Here is a 23434-nt window from a genome sequence, read left to right on the forward strand (position 1 = left end):
CTGGGGCAGCTGCTGTCGCTTGGAGGAAGAATTTTATGCTGGCATAAAGTGTACTGGCCAGGACAGTGAGCCACAGGGCCCAGCACAACCAGTGAGAGCGGCTCGTGGGGGAACTGTGACCACCATCTGCGGGCGCTGTCTGATTATCCCACCAACTGTCTCAGCTGGGGATGAGAATGAGCTGTGAAGGACACGCAGAGAGCAGCAGGCAGAAGGGCACACGAGGCCACGCTGACAGCCACGGGGAGAGCCGAGTACTGTACCTGCTTATTATTGTCAGTGGTGCAACACAGCTTCTTGAGTGAGACAAAATGCCTAATTTTCCTAATAACATAAATAATCAGTGATTAGTAAGTCAGACAGGAGACCATTCAACAACTCAGCAAACGAAAACATTGGCAGAGTCTTAAAGCAGAACTCAAGGGTTTCTCCTAGGGTAGATTTAGAACTGACAAAAACCCAAGCCACAGAAACACATTTCCCACACGAACACCCCGTGGACCACAGGAGGAAGGAGCCACAAGCTCCTCGCTGGCCCCCAAACTTTCCCGGGTGCTTCCCTTCGTAGCTGCCTCCTGAAGTTTGGGGCCTAGGTATCGTCGGCGATAGGATGAAAGGCTAAGGCCGATAAACTGGTTTTAATTCTGCTGACATGAATAATTTTACTGCTTCTACAAAAAGCAAAAGACTCATTTGGACAACATCCAAATTTCGGGGTTGCTTCTTTTGTATTAAATATTCCATACTATTTCACACTGTGGTTGCCTTAAGAGAAGTATTTTCTTTTTCAGGCTACAAAAAATCCTCTTATTTCAAGGCCATGGACAGCACCCTAAATCTCAGCCTGTGGTCTTGCTCACTGTTAGCAAAACATAGCCTGTGCTGCAGCTCTAGGCAAAAGTCAACTCAGGGTGGATTTTCTCCTGAGAGCAAAGGCATCAAATCCAGAGATTATGTTAGACTCTACATCCCAGAAGGATCTGGGTTATCCTATTTCTTTATCTTTCTCTGGTTCACTTTTCCCTGGATGATGCTAAAAAGAGCATAGAAAGTACAGGCTAATTTGTAATGAGCTCCACTCCAACAGGAAAGGGGTAAAATTTCCCTACTTTTAATCAGACTTGCCTCTGATCGCTCACTGCCTACAATTAGGGGAAATAACACTGAAATTGTGTCTGGATAAAAGAATTTCTCTCTCTCATCTGTCAATCAGAAAAATTTATTCTGACAGAAATTACTAGGTAATAGGATGACTTTTCTGCTTTGGTTACCCAAAGATTCCGGACACACACACACACACTCTCACACACACACACACATGCACTCATGAAGTGAATGTTAGCTTCCGTTTCCTGAGAAGATGGTCTAAGTATGATAAAAACAACATGGCTGCCAAGGGTATTATCTTCTTCCTGGGGCTCTGCGCACTGACCACTGGTGGGGATGGCCACGCTGAAGCCAGGCCTGTCAGGATGAGGGCCCAGGGCAGCCTCTGCCGTGGTGGGTGACCCTTGGTTTGAGGCCTATCTGTGCCCACGACCTCCAGCCCAAGGGAGACACAAACTACAAAACAGCACAACATAGCTAGCAGTCAGTGGTCTCGGAATTTACAAGAGGAAGATTCTCAGACTAAGTGAACAGGTAAAACTAAAGGTGAAACAATCTACCAGTAGTTTTGATTTTGGGGACTGTTGAGTTTTCTGACCATACAATTTCAAGGGACTCAGACAGACGTGAGAGTCACAGGTAAGACTCTCCTGGTTCCAGTTATTGGCATGAAAACCGCTATCTTGTTGTCGTTGTTGTTTTTCAAAATGTCCCACAGTATGTGTTCCATGTAGACTGAGACACATATGCTGTGTTGACCTTTGGACTCACTGACAAGGGCTCATCAGCGAGGTGATATCAGGGATCCTGCTAGGCTTGGGGAACCTTCCCACACAATTGAACTGGGAGAAGGAAGAGCAACTGCACATTCTTCTTATTTCTTTGCAAATAAACAGGTCTCCAGGGACCATCTGAGATCCCTGGGGGCAACACTCTCAGCATCTTCCCTCCCTGGTCCTGGGTCTTGGGAACAGAAGGACCACATGTGATCAAGTCGGGGTGGGAAGCTGTGGTGTGGGGTGAGGCTCTGCGAGAGACCTGGAGCAGGAGCAAGGGGAGGGAGACCATGGTGAGGGCTGCAGCTGACCAGGAAGAGATGCCTTTGGTACCACTGACAGCACAGCCCCAGTCCTGCGTGGACCTAGGCTCACACTAAAATTCCCCTGCCAAGCCAGTGCCCACCCGAGCCCCGTGTGCTCAGCAGCAGTGAAAGAGTGGAAGAGTTCGCTCTCACCCTCCTTGGCCAATCACTGGGGTGATCTTCACGTGCTGTTGGATGCTGTCCCCGGACTTCCGTTGGGCATAGTAAACCCCCTGCCACTCCTAATGGACAGAGACAGCTCTTGAAATCCCTCTGTCAATGCACACAGCTGCTTCTACAGAGGCCTTCACGAGCCGAGCGAGAAAGTACCCACGAGCTTTTGTGACATTTCTACAAATTGTGCTGGATCTCTGCACCCATGCAATGCTGACACTGCCACAATGCATAAAGACAAGACAGAGCAATGTGTCCCCTGTCAGGTGCCTCTTCTGGGAGCCAGGACACCTAACTGGGGGTGGAATTCCTGCCCTCAGCCCTAGTGGTGCCATAGTGCCAGGTCTGAGAAGTCTGGCTGAGACATTCACGACTTGCTATCATCATCCTTAATTTATAGATGGGTAAACTGAGGCTCGGAGACTCTAAATGAATGGCTCACATTAGGAAGCAGAGGGTCTGATTATTAATTTGCATCTCTTCACCTCTCCCTGAGCCTCCCCCTCAGCTCTTGGACACTCTAGGGGCCTCCCAGCTCAGGCTCCTCACAGTTCATGGTCTCTGGACACCAGGGATTCAGTGGGGAGAAGAGCAGGCGACACTGGGGGAGCCCCAGCATTGCACGATTTCCGCGTCAGAGAGATTAAGAGAACTCCAGGTTCTCTGTGGCCATTTCGTGCCCCCTCCCTCAGGATGGAGCTAACAAGCATGTGCCCTGCTGCTGCCAGCTGTGTGGCTGAATCCTTTGGGCAAAATTTTTGCGAGTAGTTTACAAATGTCTTGTTTTCTTTTTCAAGTCTTCTTGCTCCACTTGTTAAAAAAAATAATTTTGACCGTCATCTATAATCCACTGGGCTACAGCGAGCTCATGGCCAACCTGAACTGCAGAGCAAGACCCTGTCTCCAAAAGACAAAAAAAAAAGGCCCCTATTCAATGGAGACCGTGGTCAACAAACCGCTGTATGATGGATAAAGGAAGGGAGAAGACAGAGTCAGGAGGTGTCTGGGTTGCCTGAGGGCCGCACCTCCCAGGAGGACTGGGATGGGGGAGCAGCCCCTCCTGCCTGTGCCCAGAGGACCAATGCAAGGGCTTGAGGCGAGTATCGGGGCAGAGGGCTCTCCTCGTGAGGACCGAACAGGGAACAGCGAACAGCGATGAGGACAGAGAACAAATGGACACCTATGGAGAAGCAGAGCCCACCCTCAGTATGGACGCTGGGTTCTAGTCCCTTACAGGCTGCTGAACTGAGAACACAGCCGCTCTCAGGGTGGACCCTGCTCAGAGGCAGGTGTGAAGTCCCAGCAATGAAGGGGACCTGTTCATCTGGGGAGGGAGGCCCTTCACAAAACTGTGTCCCTGGCCGGGTGTGGTGGCGCACGCCTATAATCCCAGCACTCAGGAGACTGAGGCGGGAGGATTGTGAGTTCGAGACCAGCCCGGGCTACAAAAAGTGAGCTCAAGGCCAGCCTGAACTGCACAGCGAGACCCTGTCTCAAAAAGACAAAAAAGAAAACCAAAACAAAACAGTGTCCCGTATCATCACGACAAGTACCAGACTGACCTGAGAGCCCAAATGCACTGACGGAGATGTCCTCCTAGACATCAGAGATGTCCCACCTAGCTGCGTTGCTATTAAAGAAGCCAAACAAAGGACAGATAGAAGTGCTCCTTGGGAGCGGGGCGTGGACTGTTCTCGTCAGCTCACCTACCTTTCCCTTCTTGATGCAGGTATTGATGGTGTCAAGAAGGTCTGCCCGGTTCTTGTCGCTCTTGGGCAGCTCGGCAAGTTCTTTCCCCAGGAGCTCCCCTTTGTGGTAGCCCATCATCCTCTCGAAGGCTGGGTTGACATACTGTCGGGGAGGAAGTGCACATCGGCATCCATGGGACCCTTGCTGGACACAGCAGCACCAAGCAGCAAGCTCCAGGGACAGCCGCTCTCCAGTGCAGGTGTGCTGGCCCCGCGGTGCCCCACCTGCCAGAGTGCGGCCTCGCTCCTGGGCAGCGATTTACTCATTCCGCTGTCCCTGCAGGAAACTGGAAGAAACCCCTCAGAGGGACAGGGCAGGCAGTCCTCCTGGAGCAATCCCAGGCTTTGGTGTGCCTCATTCAGCACCTACTGCCCCATGAAACCAGGAAAATCTCAGAAGACCAAAATACAAAGGTAGCTTTATAGTACAACACTTGTCCAGCACTACAAAGTAAGTAGGTAGGTCCATTAGAGCTCAGTGCGTATCTGTGCCAGGCAAAGATCTGACCCCACACCTCCTTGCACATCTGTTAGCGCACAGTTGGGGCTGCTTCCAGGCTGATCTGAACCACACACACAGGTAGGCGGCAGGGGGCAGCCCTTGGCGCTGGCAGGCAGTCGGAAAGAGAACCCTGCTTGGGCGCCCAGTAGCCTCCTGGGGAGCTAGGATTTGGAGCTGGGGCCTTCGCTGACTCCCAGCTGCACCTACCAGTCTCTGTCCAAGGGCCGTGGTCACCAGGTGAGAAGAGGTGTGGGGTCAAGGCGTGCAGCACGTGGGAACATGAGCCCCCTGCACCTGGGTCATGGTTTTCTTTGGGCTCAGTTTCCAGGCACCTGCAGCTTCAGAGGCATTCCCACTGCAACTGTAATTACTCCTGTGGTCCACTGGGAGGACAGTGGTCATGAACTAGGTGACCCTGGACACCCGGGGAGCTGCTGCCTGGGGAGAACTCCTATTCACACGCCTCATGCCAGAGCCAAGGGCCAGCAGGGTGCTCCGGCCATTGGGCCCATGGAGGGGGCTGAAGAACAGGGGTCGTGACACTGTCTTTACAGAGTCCCAAACCCCCTGGGCCTGTCCCCAGTGGGGGTGGTCACACGCAGTGCTCACAAGGCTGGACCCCGTGACCCCTGTAGGCTCCGAGGTCCCCACACATCTCCCTCCTCTCTGGGCCTCACACAGGTGCTGTCTGCCTTGAGGGCCTTCTTCGTCTCTGCCTCACCAACTCAGCGCCACAGTGCCCCTCTCCTCCTCCTCCAGGATGCCCTCCTTGACCTCTGCCCAGTCCCACTTGGCGCCTCTCCCAAGAGCTTCCCGTGAGTCCTGTGCAGAGTCTAGTGACTTAATTACATGGATGAACTCTTTAAATCTCTCTCCCATTAAACACCACTTAAAGACCCCCAAGGCCAAGGCCCTTTTGGAGTTATCTCTGGGTAATCAGGGCTGTTTAGTATACAGCTGAATGGAGGTTGTACTGTTTTCCTTATTGTTGGCTACTGTCCTGTACATTTTCACGTGTGTGGTTGTAAATAAATATAGGTAGCAGTCACGGGCCTTTTTTCAATTAGGGATCCTGTGGCCTCAGAACACAGCAGGTACCAGGAAATGACCCAGACTCCAGGTGCCCAGATTCAAACTCTGGCTCTGCCCATGACAGGCTACAGAACTGCGGGGAAATTGCTTAACTTCTCAGGTCCTAGGTTTCCTCAACTGTACCCTGGGTGCAACAGTAGTACCTGGCTCACAGGGCTGTCTTAGAGAATAAATGAATATGTATTATATTATTGCATATATTATATATATTCATGAATATAATATATTATAGATTCATATATATTTGTGAATATAATGTGTATAAATTGCTCAGAACTGTGTCTGGTACAAGGTAAGTATCATAGCAATGTTTAAAGCAAATCCAGTGTAGATAAATGGAAGAGGGAGATAGAGAGATAGGTAACAGGTAATATTCTTTTCAGTACTATGACCGAGCCTGGAAGAGCTGGACTCACAAAGAGGCACGAACTGTTTAGCTGGTGCGCTCTGAGAAGGATGCTGATGTCACGCAGGAGCATACAGAAAGCATACTGTCCAACATGACTCGTCCTCGAGACCTATATGCAAAGTCATGCTAGTGTCCCCTGCCACATCACACTCTGTTCAGCTTCTCCCGCTTCCTCTTGCTTTGAGTTCTACATTTCAGATTGCTGGTGCCTCTTTAAAAGTAGCACAAAGAGAGTCGCTGAGGAAAAAACTGCTCTACCTTATTCAGAATCCTTTCAGTGCACGGTTGTCCCTCCACCTCCCCTTTACAGGCACTGGCTATCCTCAAGCCCCTGTTCTTTCTGCTAGTGTGGAGGCCAAGAGGCGCTTTACGTCACAGTGTGGTACTGTCACCACATTACCTCCTCTGTCTGGGGTCAGGGTTTGCCAACTATGAGTTGCTTGTTGTAGGATGAAGGACGTGGTCCCTGTTCAGGCAGAGATGGCAGGTAAAGTGTAGGAAGCCCTGGCTCCTCACCACTTAAATCACAATCTAGCTCCCCACTGCAGAATAGGGTGGTGCAAGGCACACGTGTGTCCTGAATAGAACTGACACAAGTGCTTGGTCTCTAACAGGGACGTCCCTGGCCACCTCTGCAGTCCAAGGGGCAGCACTGTTCAGTAAGTCAGTAACAGAGGCCAGTAACAGCCGGCATTGAAGACAGCTGCAGATCCATTTCAAGGGGTAGCAAGGAACAGTCTAAAAATACAGACAAATAGCAACCAGGCAGGAAGGCTCTGGAGTCAGAGACCCAGCTCTTTGTTTTGGTTTCAGCGCTTGTGACTAGGGCTTCTTGGATAATTCCTTGACCTTGCTGGGTCACAGTTCTCCCCTGGACTCTCAGCCAGTCATGTCTCCTTCCTAATGTCACCGAATAGGTCCACTGGGGGCGGGCAGATGAGAAACAGCATGTATGGGAGCATGCCTGACCTACTCTACAAACCTGATGCAGGCAGGCCAGCACCAAATAGTGTAACGTCTACATTTCAGAGTATTTTTAAGTGTAGATGTTTTGTTCTGCAACAGTTAAAATAAGAACACTTCATTTCACCAAAGGTTTTTCTACTATCCAGATTTCTTTAGGGAGATAACATCAGTATAAGAATGCTTTATAATTAAATACCAACCATAAATAAATGAATGTGTCTTTGAAAACATTCTGTTCCTATAGACTTTGATAAGCATTTGTTCTACAGATCTGATTTACTTTTGTGTAGATACTGTCTTTTTTTTTTTTTTTTGGTACCAGGAATCGAACTCACAACCTTGCACTTGCCAGGTAGGTGCTGTACCACTGAGTTATAGCCCCAGCCCTGTAGATACTGTCGTGACCAATGGCCCAAAGAATTTACCACATCTCTGTCAAGGAAATCACAGGTTCCAATCTGAGTAATTTTTATTGTTTATTGAATATCTTATTCTTAAGTCTATCAGTATACTTTGCCTACTTTGATTCTCCTTTCTTCAAAGAAAATGTGTTTATATGTGAGGGTTATGGGAAAGTACTTGATAAAGGACAGCTCCAACCTGAAAGGTTCTACTTTGATATCTAAAGATATAAAGTGTTTCTTTCCATACCTGAATCACATGGTCATCACTTGTTATTTCTATGGCTTCATGACAGTGGTCTAACGCTGTAAACACTGAATTACAGGCCCTGAAAGATGCAAAAGCTTATTGTTAGTTCTATGAAAACCGTTTGCATTTTATCTGTTAGTTTAACAAAGTAAGTAGAGCCCAGATTCATTATGCCCATGTACTTTTGTTATTGTTATGGTCTGAATATTGATGCTCCTTCAAAACCCATGCTGGAGTCTAATAATCCTGCGGTATTAGGAGGTGGGGCTTCAGGAAGTGATCAAGTCATGAGGCTTCAACATCATGAATGGGACCCTTACGGAAGAGGCCAAGTAAGACCCTGGCTCCTCTGCCAGATGAGGACATACAAAGTGCCACCTGTGAATAAATGGCCCTCACCAGACACTGAGCCTGCTGGGGCCTCGACCTTGACCTTCACAGCCTCTAGAACTGTGAGCAATAACTTTCATTATTTATAAATTACTCCCCTCAGTCTGTGTTGTTACATCAGTCCTATGTTTTGGGGAAAAGTAGTCTTTCAAACTAAATGCATAAATGATACATATTGATCTATGATTCAGAAAGAACTGAAATTCAGCAAAAGCTGAATGGATGAGGTGTGTGTCGAATGAAACTTTGATAGTGACACAGAGAACAAAGATGCAGATCAGCCTGTCTTCTAAGTTCCACTTTTTCTAAGTCAGTGATGTTCCATTTGCTTTACAGTTGTGGTCATGGAGAAGGCAAACCTCCTTAGGCCCAAACTGGATCTGAGATTTTCTGGCCTTTTGCAACAGGCACAGAAGGACTTTTTTTCTCCTCTCACTTTTGTGATATTACTTTGCCATGCCCACGGGCAGGATGAAAAGCAAACATGGCAGAATTCCCCTTGCCCAGTTTATGGACCTATGTAGTCTCCAGGGTGGCACTTTTCTTCTGGGACACTTGAAATCAGGCTCTCAATTTATAGCTATAATTCTAACTAACTTCTAAATCTAGAGCAACTCCAAATACAGTAAGTTATTTACTGTCCGACCCAGCAAGTATGTAGCTAGAGCTGTTATTTATACTGACTGTCAAAAGAATCCCAGTAAACGCTTTCTTATCTGTTACAAAAAGAAAAAAAGCTGATTTATTGGACTAATATTCCTTCTTGTAAAACAAACTCTTCTGATGTAATTTTTCCACTCATCAAAGCAGTCTAACTTTGCTGCCCTGTTTTGATCGATTTATAAGGAAGAAGGCAGAAAGCTCTGAGTGAAATCTGGCTCTGTGCACAGGTACAGGGCCTCGGGCAGTGTTTTATTTTTGCTTACTCTTGATTTCCTCATCTATAAAGTGAGGAATGATAATGTGTATTTCACAGGGTCTTGTCTGGATCAGAACTGATGGTTTATGTGAGACATTTCTCAAAGTGCTTGGGACTATACTGATGAAGAATTCAGCACATAGTAGCTGCTGTTATTTGTAAGATCACACAATAATATTTCTTTATTTTGTAAGGCCTTCAAAAACTTTGGTCAGGAAGACAAAAATGAATCATAACCTCTCTTTATGCATAAGTGTACCTGAAATGTCAAATCAACAACTACTATATCCAGTAACAGCAAGGTACTCTGCACATGGAATGAAGGATTTCAGCCCACTGATGGGTGACATTTCTACAGCTGCAGAGACAAGGATAGCAGTCTGTAAGGAAGTTAAACCAGCCACCAGGCTATGGGTGAGCAGGCCAGCAAAGGGAGCTGCCTAACCCGACTGACGTCCAAGAGCAGTTCAGACCACTTCCTTATTGCAGTTGCCCACCTAATCTGAATAGTACACTGTCCAAACACCACCACCACTGTACTTGTAGACATGGTCATTTACAATAAGACAAAAAAATAAGAGAGGATTCTGAGGCTGCACCCAGAGTCATTGCTACACCACATCCTGAGAGGCAGGGAAGACCCGGTGTGGCAGAAGCGTTTTCCACGCCTGTGGTCTGGCATTTTCAGGCAACAATGGCCTTTCGAAGTTCAACGTGGAGAGCACACTCTCTGTGGGCTAATCTGTCAACTCCGAGAGCTGGATAATAAAATTCTAATTAACACATTTTATCAAATGATAAATTCCCTCTTGCTTAAGTATCTTCTCTAAGGTATCTATATGTCTCAAGTGTGTAAACAGGTACTGCAGGCAATTATCATTTTGTCCATTCAAGAGGCAGCCTTTATACAAGATCTCACCTCCAACCTGCACAGCCAACCTATGAAACATTCACTTTATGATTACCCACAAAGTATAAACTCTTCCATAGGGCTTAGGCCCCGCAGGACGCAGGCGGCTCCCACACTGACATTTGATGTGAAAGGATGCTGTGGGACAGCAGGTTCTTTTCCCTCCTGCCTGCGCCGTGACAAACATGACAGGACGACAATGTTTATTTGGGCTTTTAAGCTCTTTTGGCTGATGGCTCTATTTAAATATACCTGCAGCAGAATAGGGTAATCAATTTGAGTCATGTTCCTGGAGTTTGAGAACTTAATTGCCTTTATTAATTATTCATATTCTTCAAGCAGAAGAGCCTTAGCTTTATTAATTTTCTGTTCCTGGGAACCACAGAACTGCACCTCAAATGTCTTTATGTTTTACCGCTCAGGTTAAAAAGTTGGAAAATGGAAAATGAAACACAAGGGAAAGAAAGGTGCCCTAGGTGTGGAAACTCAGGAAGGGTGAGCAGTGTAGCCACTCCCCACCCCCGTACTTTCCTGAGGGCCTCAAAGGTTCAGAGGGAAAAGGCAGGCATCACAGGGGTCCAGGTAGAAGGTCCAAAAACAGCACCGTGCTGCAAAGGGGCTCGGCACCGCTGAAAGGCAGGTGCCTGATTCTGCTCCTGTGCTGCTACCCACAGGTTGGGCGGCTGTTACCATGCCAAGCACCACCCCGGCACTCAGGGCTTTCTTCTGCCCACTGTGGTCGGGGTGGAAACGTGATCACCTGTGCTGCTTGGCAAGGTACTCTATCTGGGGACACACACACATGCCCCAGTGAAGTCACCTGGAACAGTCACGTCTGGGCAAGGTGGTAGCTTAAAGGGAGAAGATCCTGACCTCAAGTCCCGCCCAGTAGGGTCTAGACTGAGTGTGTGCATGGGGTGGACAGCAGGTTTGCTGCTTGTTGGTGCTCATTCGTGGCAAGGATGCAGAAGAGGTGACACCAGGCACTTATAGCTCCGCTCTGCCCACAAGGGCTGTCATAGGAGCCCCGTCAAGACACAGCGCCCTATAGTCGTCATCTGCCAGTACTGAGAGATGAGAGTTCAATTCTTTCTAAACCTGGGGACTGCTACTATCTTAAGTTTTGAAACAAAATAAACAACTGTTTGGACGTAACTGCCAGACTAGGTAATGAGGCAAAGAACAGCCGGAACTGCAAGAGACTGAACCGGTCCACTGAAACGCCTGAAAGGGCTAAACCACTACCTTTATTTTAGATAAAATAGGTCTTTTTATGATAAACAGGCATAAGAACTTTGAGACAGCTGAAGAGCCATCATTTAACTTGGGTTACCCTAGACGCTGCATTTCCTGACTTCTGTTAAGCAGAGAAATTCATCACACGAACACAGCTATGTGATTTATGTCTTACATCTCTAAAAAGTTATTCTACATAAAGGAATCTTAAAATTAGATCTATCTTTTGTTTGATCAGATCAGACTTGTTCCTTTTCTTTCCTCGGTTAAATAAACACAGTCACAAACATGAAGCCCGGGACAGAAGTGGCCACCTTCAACATCCAACACTGTCCTGCAGTACAGATTGTGTCCTCACAGAATCACAGTCATGTTACATATTTAGCTGTGGCTGGGGGCGGAATTGTAAGGGAAAGCATTACATAATTAGACTATAATTATTCTGGCATTGTGTAATAAGGAGCTCATTTCCCAGCCTGTAGCAAACAACAGTCACTTGCCCGCCTGGGGGTACGGTGGATGCTCTAAATGTCCTTGAACACCCTAAAGAGCTGAAGGTGCACGAGGTTTGGGCCACTGTCTCACCTCCTGCTGGGCCCAAGTTTGGTAGACCCGGAGCGCTTCAGACCATGCACAAGCACTGCACACACACAAGCAGGGAGGAAACTCAGGTGGGGCTGAGACAGAACCAGCTAACAGCAGCAGATGTGGTGTGGAAGGTAGCAGGAACCCAGAGGGGGCAAGCCTGCCTTCCTGGGCCACCGCCTCCTCGGGTCAAGTCAGCCACCAGCTTCACACTGATTTGTATGGAAAGCAAGAGCCTCTGCACTATGACCTCAACAATGGGTCCAGCTCCTTCGGCTGTTTCCAGGCAGTGAGAGATACTTGGAAACTTGAAGAGCTCTCCACCTGGCGCAGAGCCCTCCACCTTGGTACGTTCTCAGTGCTCTGGGTCTAAGCAGGTTTTGTCAGCACAATCACCTGAAGCCTCTTCCTTATGCCTTGTGTTGGGTGCAATGCTTATTTCCAACTGCCGGACCTGCCTGTACCTGCTTACCGTGACAAGGTGCCCCCCAGGCCCCTGAGGTAGCCCCCAAGACCTGGTCAGGGATCCTCCTGGCATCCACCACAGGCTATCACATGGAATGCTTTCTAAGAAAGCAGCAGCAGTTATTTAAAATGAAATGTGGGAATTGCCTGTTAAACCAGCAAAATGTCAGTCTGTTCCTTTTTTCCTATAGATATTATAAAGAACTTAGCCACACTGTAATCTCTCTTTTTGTTGTACTTATTGTAAAAACATCTGAAATAAAATTACTAAACATTTTTACCCTCAATTAAAAGCAGTAGATATTCAAAAATAAGAACAATTAATGCACATTATTAAAAGCATAAATTACTGAAGTAAAGATAATGTAGTTTCCTAGAAATCTTCTATGAAGTTCACAATGGTAATAAACATACAGATTAAAAAGAAACCAATTAAAAAAAAAAAAGAAAAGAAACCAAGGGATTTAACTTACTTAAACATTCGCGACAGCTTTGGTACTATTCCCCATCAAAGGTCTTGGTAATCAGAACTCCCCAAATCAGAACCTGAATTCCCACCAGTTTGAGATTCTTTTTTAATCTTTTCTATCTAAGAAAAGTATTTGTTCTAACACTTTACTTTTCAGAGCTCTCTATTTACCTAAAAGCAACTTCCTGGACAGGGTGCACCCAGGGAAAACCTGATTCTGGAGCTATTTGCAAATGCATTTTGTTTCCCAAGGACAGAACAGAATTAGGTTCAACTCTGGAAGCAAAACAAGTACTTAAGCTGAGAAGCATAATTATTAAAAGGGTTGGGGACATGGCTCAGTGGTACAGCACCTGTCGGGCACATGTAAGGCCCTGGGTTCAACTGCCCTCTCATTACAGGGAGATGTTATCTCACTTATTTTCTATCCGGCACTAAAGCTACTAGTGACCTCTCTAATAGCGGGAAACAGAAGCCATGCAGGACTTTCCTGCAGGCTGCCAGGCAGTGCTGGGGCCTGGCCCTCCCAGGAGTCAAGAGTAGAGAAGAAGCTCCTCCTGGCCCTGCCCTCTGGCTTAAGGAGGGCAGGCTGAAGAGATCAGGGTCCTGAGGGTGAGCCAAAGCAAGGCCCAGCCAAAGCAAGGCCCAGTCAAAGCAGGGAGATGCTAGGACCCCGACAGTGCAAGAGAACCTGGAAGCATGACTTGCCCTGCTGCCTCTGGGTTTCGGCAGACGCTAAGAATCCCACGTGGGGCTGAGCCAGAAAGAAGCCCATTCTTGAAGTGCCACATGCCTATGAAGAAGCCTAGCATTCATTCCTCAAAGATACTTCATGCACTTAGAGGCCACAGACTCCATGAAAACACTACTTGTGGCCACACAGCAGTACTCACAGTCAGCATAACAAACATACCCACAGGCACCCTCCCATAACAATCCAAGTGGGAGTTCATAAATGTTCAAAGGAGGTATAGAAAGTAGTCCTCAAAGAATATTTTTAATCCTGATCACTTACGCAAAATTAAAATGGACATTTCCTGGGTTATGATTTTAAAACTGCTGTAAATACTGGAAACGTCAAAAAAAGAAATGCTTCCAAATTATTTCATTAAAACCAAGGGGTTTAACTACTGCTGTTGACCAACTGCCATTACCTGTTCAATGGTTTCAAAATCCCTGGGATTCAGCTACGAACCTGTGAATGTCAGCCTGCCAACAGGTAAGATTTTCTAAAGAATTGTTAACCTTGTGGTACTGACTTATTTTGCTACATACCGTAACTTGAACTGTGAGCGAACTTCTCCATGTTCTATTTGAATAAGCTCATTATAGCAAGCAATTATGCTGCTATTCTCCATAAATCTCTGAAAAGAAAGCAGAGATAATACGTAAGACATTTTCAATTATTTCTTAGAGAATCAAACAGAGAAACTGAATAATTGTTCTTACCCCTAAGTAACTGTTACATAAGACATCTAGTAGGTAGAATGAGATGAAATAGAAAAGTTGTCAAGGAGTTTGAAATGCTTGTATAAATCTATGAGGAAAATAGAGCATGTCATACTTACATTTAGCTCCCTTATAATAAAAATGGGATAGACACCATTGTGAGTACAGTACAGGAAAATACCCAGAAGGCCACAGAATGCGTCTAATTACTAAAACAGTTTGGCTTCATATTGCACTAACTAAAATCATCAAATCCCAATAGTCAACATGTGCAGCTCATCCTATACCAGCAGTGATCTCTTCTGAGGGGAGAGGATATTCTTTCTTAATCTTCTGAGTGCCTAATGCAGAACTCATTTAAAAACCAGTGAGCTCAACAAGAAGACAAATGACCCAAGGAAAACTTGGGCAAAAGACTTGAGCAGACAGTTCTCCAAAGCAAATATATAAATGGCCAATAGGCGCAAGAAAAGATGCTCAGCACCTTAAGTCATTAGAGAAATGCAAATTGAAGCAGGGACGGTGAGTCACTTCATACCTGATAGGATGAACGCAGTATTTTTTTTTTTTTTTTTAAAGAAAATAGGGTTGGTGAGGATGTGAGGAATTGAAGTCTTTGTATATTGCTGGTGAGGATACAAAGTGGTTTCGTCACTGTGGAAAATGCTTTGGGAGTTCCTCAAAAACTTAAACTGAATTACCAACTAAATCCAGCAATTCTACTCCTAGGTAAATATTCAAAGGAACTGAAAATAGATCTTGAAACAAATACTTGTATGAACAGGTCCACAGCAGCATTATTCACAACAGTCACAAAAAGAAAAAGCCCTTAAACATATACAAAGCTTAGAAACAGCCCAGTGTCCATCATAAATTGTGGTAGGCACATACAATGGAATATTATTGAGCCATAAACAGTAATGAAACATTGATACATGCCACAACGTGCATGAATCTGATTTTTAAAAATTCTTTATATGTTCTAAACAGAAGTTCTTTGTCTGAGGGACAGTTGGCTAAAGTTTTTTTCCCAATTTGTGGGTTTTCTTTTTACTCTGTTGGTGATTTCTTCTGATGAGCAAAAACTAAGATGAGATCCCAGTTGTTGATTCTTTGCAGTATTTCTCCTGTAGTCAGGTTTATGTTGATGAACCCTCTGCTTACCCCTGGGTATCTGAGATGAATACACACTTCTCAGATGAAGAAATATAAATGGCAAATAAATATATGAAAAAATGTTCAACAACATTGGTCATTTGAGAAGTGCAAATTAAAACAACACTGAGATTCCATCTCACCCCAGTAAGAATGGCTGTCATCAAGAAGTCAACCAGTAACAAATGCTGGAGGGGCTGTGAGGACACACCCACTGTTGGTGGGTGTGTAGACTAGTACAACCACTGTGGAAATCAGTGTGGAGATTCCTCAGAAAACTAGGATTAGAGGTCCCATTTGACCCAGATATTCCCTGCTGGGCATTTTTCTAAAAGAACTGAAAACATCATACCACAGCGATATATGTGTGCCCATGTTTATAGCAGTGTGATTTGTCACAGCTAAGTCTTGGAAACAACCCAAATGCCCATTAACTGAGTATGGATAAAAAAGATGTGGTATTTTTATGCAGTGGAGTATTAGCTATAAAGAAAGATAAACTTGAGGCTTTTATAGGTAAATGGATGCAACTAGAGACCATACTCATAAGTGAAATAAATTAGACCCACATGTGTAAACATCGCATTGTCTCTGTAGTGTTAGAAAATTAAAGAGTAAATAAAATCCAAAAGGTACAATAGATACCGTGAAAGGGAAAGAAACTGCTCAAAAGGAAAGAAAACTGGGGAAAGCAGAAAAGAAAAAAGAAGGAAGGGAAAATATACACAAGATAGGTAAGATAATCATACTGCTAATTTCTATTGGTTTATTGAGAGGAACAGTTAATTGTTTGATCAATTTTGCATTGCTACATCTGGTAATCTGAGCAACTACTTTTAAGATAACAATATGCAATACAACAACCATTGTAATTTCCTATCATCTTGTTTTGAAATTGTGTATCATTTTTATTGGTTTTTTAAATTCTTGTTCTCTTTAAGATAAAAGAAGTTTTTAAAAATTCATGAACCTCAAAAATATATGCAAAAGATAACAAAGTCCCATATTGTATGATTTGATTTTTTTGTTTGTTTGTTTTGTTTTTTTTTCCAGTACCGGGAACCGAACTCACGACCTTGCGCTTGCCAGGCAGGCGCTTTGCCGCTGAGCTAAATCCCCAGCCCTGTATGATTTGATTTAGATGAAGTAACTAGGATAGATCAATCTCTAGAGACAGAATGCAGACTGGTGGTTGCCAAGGCATGGAAGGTAGAAGGAGGAGTTCTGGGAATAACTGCTGGAAAGGAACAGAGTTTCTATTTGAGGCTGATAAAATGTTTTTAGAACTAAGTACAGGTGTTGGTTATACTCACCCAGTCCTACTAGGCATGTGCTGCAGAAGCCCAACACTCCACAGAGAAGAGGAGCCTCTCACACAACTACCCCAGAGCAGCCTGTTGTTCACTTTCATGTACAGGTCCACCACAAAAACGCACACACACTTCAGCAGTCTGCCATGGAAGCCAATGGCCACCACTTCGAGCACCAAAAGTAACTCGTGTTAATCTCATAATGTGTCTCAATAGATTTAGTATTACATTATTTATACAATATTTTCTTTTCCTAATGTGCACATTTTTTGATGGACTCTATTCCACAATACTTGGTGTAGGGCAGACAAGAAATTAAGCACTTTTCTTGCACACACACATCAATATCTAGTGAGAAACAATGACACCAGAAAAAATGGCAAGTAAAAAATAGGAAGAGAACAGATTTAAGGACAATTCTACTTGGGAGTGAGGAAAATGCCTTCCATTTTAGCTTACAGAAATATAGACTGTGCAAAACCTTCTAAGCATATGGGTAGCAAACTATAAGTTGAAAAAAAAAATGAATGGGAATTCCAAAGTATCACAAAAACCCTGGTCACCTCTCCGCCTCTCCAACAGCTAGACAGAGGGGGAGGACACAGGGCACCCCAGAAAGATACATTTCTTAGATTTCCTTCAAACAAGTTGGCCAGAGAAAGAATCAGTCTCTTCCTCCTTCCATCTGGCGTGTGCACACAGCCAGGACTGAATAGCTTCTCCCTAGCGAACACCTTCAAGCCCCGAAATTCTGCTGAGATTTTGATTCCCCAGCTATTCACATGGAAGTGGAAAGGACTAAGGAAAGAGAAGAAGTCACAAGCATATACCAAGGCAACATACTTCTTTTTTATTTATAAAGCAATGTTAAACATGGGTAGGTTCAACTTGCATGTTTAGATAGATGAAAACTGTCTCAGCCCATAATGGAGCTACAAGGGCCGTTCACTGGTATTTTGTAGAAACATTAAGAAATTCTATAATAAAATAGTGATGGGGGTGTACCAGGGATTGAACCCAGGACCTCTGCACTAAGTTACATCCTTAGATCTTTTTAATTTTTTATTTTGAGACAAGGTCTTACAAAGTCACTAAGTTGCCCAGCCTGGGCTCAAACTTGCAATCTTCCTGTCTCAACCCCCCACAATGGTAGGATTACAAGCATACTCCACCATGCCTAGCAGGTAAGTAAGTTTTGATGAAGCTTAGAGGAACACATTAGCACATTTCTTGAGTAGGAGCTCCCAGAGGATTCAATATGCTAAAGGGTAATGCTACTGATATGTACTGTGTATTCTTGGGGAGGCCTCCTTTGACCCCCAAAATTCTTTGACCCCAGAAACCTATTTTCATGGAATACCATAGAGAGATTTGGGAATGCAAGTGTCTCTTTGAACAGTTGGGGAAATACTATTGTAGCAGACCCAACATAGAGTTTGGAATTAATGTGCAGTTGTGTATTTGATCTTGTCATGAATGTGAGCTCTGTTTTGAGTCAGTTCCCTCCTCTGCAAACACAGAGAAAATATCAAATCCCTTATATGTTGAGGATTAAGTAAATCACTTGCCCTGGCCTGACAAATAATAAACTGTGGCTCCCCACTTCCTACTCCACAGGAGGCCTCTTCAGGGAGAACTACGTCCCAGAGCTGAGCCTAGACGTGTGCTGCACACAGTCAGAGCTCCAGGAATCCTTGTTGAGATGAACGAACACCAGCTCAAACAGGAAACAGCACCCAAAGGTGCCTGTATCAGGCTGCAGGTGTCTAGAGAGCTCTATGGGGACCAAGCACTGACAGTCATTGCATGTGCAGGGCTCCAAAGGCGTCTAGGGGAGAAGTTGCGGGTATTTGATGGCATAATCTATTCCTGACTCCTGCTGACAGACCACAAGCAGAAAGGCTGGTCAATCAGCTTGCAGCCCAGCGCTGAGCGTCAAAAAAATGATTTCATACCATCAGAATCACTCAAGAAGGGAAACAACCTCTGAAAGGCAAGAAGAGCTGGCATATTTGGGAGCTGGGAGGAGAGTTGTCAAAGACAAGGTTTTCTCTAGGAACGAACATTAACCTGGAGATCACCACAGCAGTTTCCAAGCCGCATTCACTCAAGGAAAGCTGCTGGTCGCTGGTGCGTCCCTCAGAAAGAGCCCTGGTGACAGGGGCCTGTGGCCCCGTGATGAGTGGCCTTGATCAGACTGGACCCGGCATTCAAGGTGCTTCCACCAAGGGCTCATTCACCATGGCTGACTGCAAAACTCAGCAGCATGGCCAGACCCAGGAGACAAAGCTTTCCAGAGCAGCACACACAGGCTACAGAACATGTAAAGAGGAGACAGCGATCGTTCCTCCCAAGCTTCCTGTGGGCAGATGTACAATCTCTGGCCAGCCGTCAAGATGCTATTGCTCCGAACACCACCAAGCTCCAAGCCACTGGAGGAAGAGTCACTGAGCTAAAAGCAAAATTCTCAAAGGCCATGTTATAGAGCACGAGGTTCTTTCTCCACATCCCCCAGGCAAGGAGGCAAACAGTATTCTCACGCTCGGACAGCCCTGACTCAGGCTGGACAGGCTCAGCGTGGGGAGCTGCTGGGGTGGGGTGAGGAACATGGTATGTAGACCCACGAAGTCTGGGAATACTTTTAGAGTTATTTCTCAGAATATGAACAAGGAAAGAAAGTCTCAGCCAGCATATGGCCTCACTGCTGATTATCCTCTGGCGACTCTCTATATTCAGACTCCCAAGGTGCTCATCCTCCTTGCCCCTGCATGGGACAGCTCTCAGGGCCACTGCCAGCCACCACAGGATGCAGGGAGGTGGCAGGCGCAAAACAGCATGGGGAGGGGGGCCTTCCCAACCAGACGCATCCGCCTTATTCCACATGGCAAGTCACTGTGCTGTCTTCATGCTCTCTTGCCACACTGCGGCCCCCACACCGAAACACCCCAAAGCACCCCACCTGCTCTGCAAAGGCATTTCTGCTCCTCTGCATTTACAACCAAGAGTGAATTGTTCTTAAGTCAGCGACAGCAAAGCACCATCACCTAAAGCACCTGAAGGAATTTCCATGATCCACAGGCATAGGTTGTACCCTGTTTTTAAAGGGATACATTGTACTATGTGATGCACATTATTCGTACCAAAAGCCTAATTACTTACTGTGTTGGCAAGTCTACCTGAAGTAGTCAACCTCAGTGCTAAAACTGAGTATCAGGGTTATTCAAATAGCTGTCACTTAAAGAATTTACCTCTTCCTTACACCAGGAATTGACAGGACGATACAGGTCATTTATTTCAGTTTAGATTATCAGCAAAACTTCCATAGGCCAGCTATGGATCTCTACCCTCTTTTATCCAAAAGGAAGCCTTTTATATCTTTAATAGGAGTAATAAATGTGCTTGCTATGAAAAAATTCAGGCATACAAAGGTCCTCCATAACTTCTCAATAAGAACTTGTTTTCTCTTAACATTATGAAATATACCTCTAAAAAATTTATGTTTCAATTATCCTTTTTTACTCCTCTCCATTTTAAATCAGCTCCATCATCTTCTTTCCATGTTCATGACCACAGTTTTGCCTCCAACCAAACTTTCACCTTGAGATGCCTGGTGAGCCAGTCTGGGAATTAGTCTCCTTGGAATACTCAACCTTCACCTTCAAGTTGAATATCAGTGTTTCTCGTGTAGTTGTCAAAGGACTTTCTTTGGCTGATGCTAATGATATAAGCCAGGAGTTCATGGACGCTGTAGCCAGCATGCCTGTCCGCAGGGTATGAGCACTGCCGCTGCAGGTCGGCAGAGCCCTGTGTGACATTTTGGTGAACTCACCTCCATAAGGCCACACACATGTTGAGCCTGACTGATGGGACCGACTTTCATCAGCTTGCTTTGGGACTACAGAATTTTGATCCGATATAGTACGATGTACTTTTATATCATTCCATATCTATTGCTAAGATATACAAAGCAGTAAGAGAAAAAAAACCTAGCCATCCCACAAAGGCACAGTGAGTCACTTGCCCTGCAGACCCAGAGCTCATTTCCCTTGCCAGCTCTCATGCTGCTCACTTTGCTGCGTGGGGGGACCCGGGGTAAAGCGGCTACCCGAAAGAGGTGCTGGTTCACCGTTACGTACCCGGTTGAAGCCTGCGTGGAGAAGAGGAAGGACTGAGGCCTCTTCATGGTCATCAGATCTGCAGCAAAGCAGAAAACGTTGGTCACTCAGCTGATACAAACCAGGATTCCTCAAACTGAGGAGACACGGCATTAGCTCTGAGAGTGGCTTCCTGACCAGCACATGCCCACAGCGTGCCCCTGCCTTCAGGGACACAGACCCCAGTTGTCTTCCAGCTGCAAACAGAACATAAACAGTGGGGAACACTCCAGCAGTATGCCTGAAGGTGACACTGCCACACACCAGCGAGCTGCCTATTTCACCTCTCCACAGCCCTGTGGGCATGGAGCGTATGTGTGGGAGTAGCTGCATCCTGAGACTGCTGTCCGCAGACCTCCTGGAAGCACCACTCCCACGCCAGGGCCTAGCTGGGTCCAACTCTCAGTGTGAGGAAGCCACCTGTCAGTACTGGCTACAGGACTCCATGCCCAAATGGGAAATAAGCGTCAGCAAGAGCACAAAGTAGGAGGTAGAGAAACAAAAGCTGACCACTGTCACGCATTTTATGAAATGGTGTCCCACACTGAGCCTACAGTTGAGTCTTGAGTACAAGGTAAAGGGGTGGTTTGTCAAGAGGGCTTCCCACAGTGGGGCTGTCACCGAGAGAAAAATGTGTCCCTACACAGCCAGCAAGCAGCATGGGGAACAACCCTGAAAATCCGGGATGAAAAGTGGAATGAAAGGGTCAGGTGAAAATGCCAACAGAAAACAGGAAAAGAAGCTGGGTGTGGTGGCGCAGGCCTGTGATTCCAGCCACACGGGAGCTGAGGTGGGAGAATCACAAGACTGAGGCCAGCCCGAGATATGGAACAAGGAAGGAAGAGAGGGAGGGAGGGAGGCAAGGAGGGAAGACAGGAAGTGAAATTCCAGCGCTTACTTATGGCATTGCCCGTAGCTGCTCCCACCCTACAAGGACATTCTGTCTTCCTTATCCCCTCTTTCCTTCAGGAACGCAAATGACATGCCCTCAGGGGTAGGAAAAGGGCTCCAAAGGGGTTAATAATATTGTATTTCTTAAGCTAGATGGCACTGACACAGACATTCACTTTATTATTACTCTGACTACATGAAATGTTTGATAATAAGAAGCAGAAAAGCACATGAAAATCATAAACAAGCCATAGGAAGCCATTCCTTGTCAAGGACGAGGAATCCCCTGAGAGGGAAGAAGTGCTTCACTGGAGGGTCCACAGAACAGGCCAGGCCTGAAGTGCCATGTGGCCCGGCACAGTTCTGCCACCCATGTCCACGGCTCTCAGACACTGTTAGGATCTCAGAGTGGACAGGAGATAAAGGCAAGAAAACAGGGCCGACAGATGCTGACCCCCATCTCTGTTCTACCAACTCCCTCCCCTTCTGATCTCATCTCCCACCGGGCTGGCAGGAACCATGGGGACCACAGCCTGAGGTAGGTATCGAGTGAAGGAGCTCAAGGAGTAGCATGTGAGTAGGAGACTGGGTCAGAGCAGGACTTCACAGCCACACTCTGCTGCAGGCCGATAAGGCTTAGAAGCACAGTGTCCACCTCTCTCCTGGGCCAGCCTGCCGGGGAGCCCTACACTGTCTCCGGGGAGTTGCTAGCTTATGAGTTCCTCTGTTGCAGACTTTGTGTCGAACACAACCACAGAGCCAAGTCATGCAGGTCTTGCTCTTTCTGAAGCTACGGACAGCCATAAACCAAATACAACTTGTGTTACTGGTAAAGCTTGTAACCAGGCAGCCTGCACAGACAACTTACTTCTCCTGCTGCTCCTTCATTTAAGGGCTGGCCATTCTGGACTGGACAGCCGGTGGAGCTGTCTCTCATCCATTGACCTCGCTGTCCCTACAGCCCAGTCGCTTTTCTTTGCTGTCTGGTATCAACACGAACCACACTGCCCTGCTTTAGCCACACAGGAGCTCCCAACCCACACTCCACAATCCTGCTCTCCGGGTGCAGCCTGTGCCTTTTTGTTCCTGTGCTACAATTTGTTTCTTCTTAAGTAAAAGTTGAGCACTTTTTCCAACCTCCTTTCTTCAAAGAAAAAAGATAAACTGGAACAATGCTCTGTCCAGCCCTCCTCAGCATTTTAGCCATTTCTGGTATATAACGATGATGAGTAAACTTTGTTTTTCCTGATGTGCATGGGAACGTGCTAACCACAATTATATAAGGTAGGAAGAAAAACCTAAACATTTCCTACAATTATATAAGGTAGGAAGAAAAACCTAAACATTTCCTACAATTATATAAGGTAGGAAGAAAATCCTAAACATTTCCAGAAACTTGTGAAGCAAACAAACAAAAAAAGCCCAAAGCAAAGTTGAAAGCTGGAATTTTAGGGCCCACACATGCCCACTACGCAGCTAGCTCAAAACCTGGGTGATGTGAGGCAAACGCCTTAGTGTGAACAGTGCTGGGGTGCTTACACTGGTGACACCACCGCGAGGATCACCGTGTGCTCTGAGGGGTTCGTGGCCCGGATCGACCTGCAAAGACAAAGCTCCAAGTCAAACAAGGTAACCTGTGTTGTATTAAACAGGACTTCTGTTCACTGAAAAGTGGCCCCCGACCAGATCTCCCTCTGGAGAAAATGTCTTAGAACACATAAAAGACAACAAAAAAAGATGCTCCCATGGATTAGGATAATCTCTTCATTTT

The 23434-nt window shown here is 46.0% G+C and overlaps 1 protein-coding gene across 2 annotated transcripts in view; it reads right to left on the reverse strand.

The window, feature by feature from the left end:
- Positions 1 to 23434, reverse strand: part of Pde8b (phosphodiesterase 8B) — a gene marked incomplete at its 5' end in the record, with an annotated part of 101462 nt that overhangs the window by 64514 nt on the left and 13514 nt on the right. Inside the window, 7 exon segments of one of the 2 annotated variants that reach the window (XM_013514855.1) lie at positions 264 to 324; positions 2342 to 2430; positions 4073 to 4213; positions 7731 to 7809; positions 13980 to 14068; positions 20755 to 20812; positions 23203 to 23262. In XM_013514855.1, the coding sequence (XP_013370309.1) occupies positions 264 to 324; positions 2342 to 2430; positions 4073 to 4213; positions 7731 to 7809; positions 13980 to 14068; positions 20755 to 20812; positions 23203 to 23262 (577 nt within the window). 2 annotated transcript variants of the gene reach the window in all.

Source organism: Chinchilla lanigera, unplaced genomic scaffold (assembly GCF_000276665.1).
Source record: "Chinchilla lanigera isolate Chin_1 unplaced genomic scaffold, ChiLan1.0 scaffold00024, whole genome shotgun sequence".
NCBI lineage: Eukaryota > Metazoa > Chordata > Mammalia > Rodentia > Chinchillidae > Chinchilla > Chinchilla lanigera.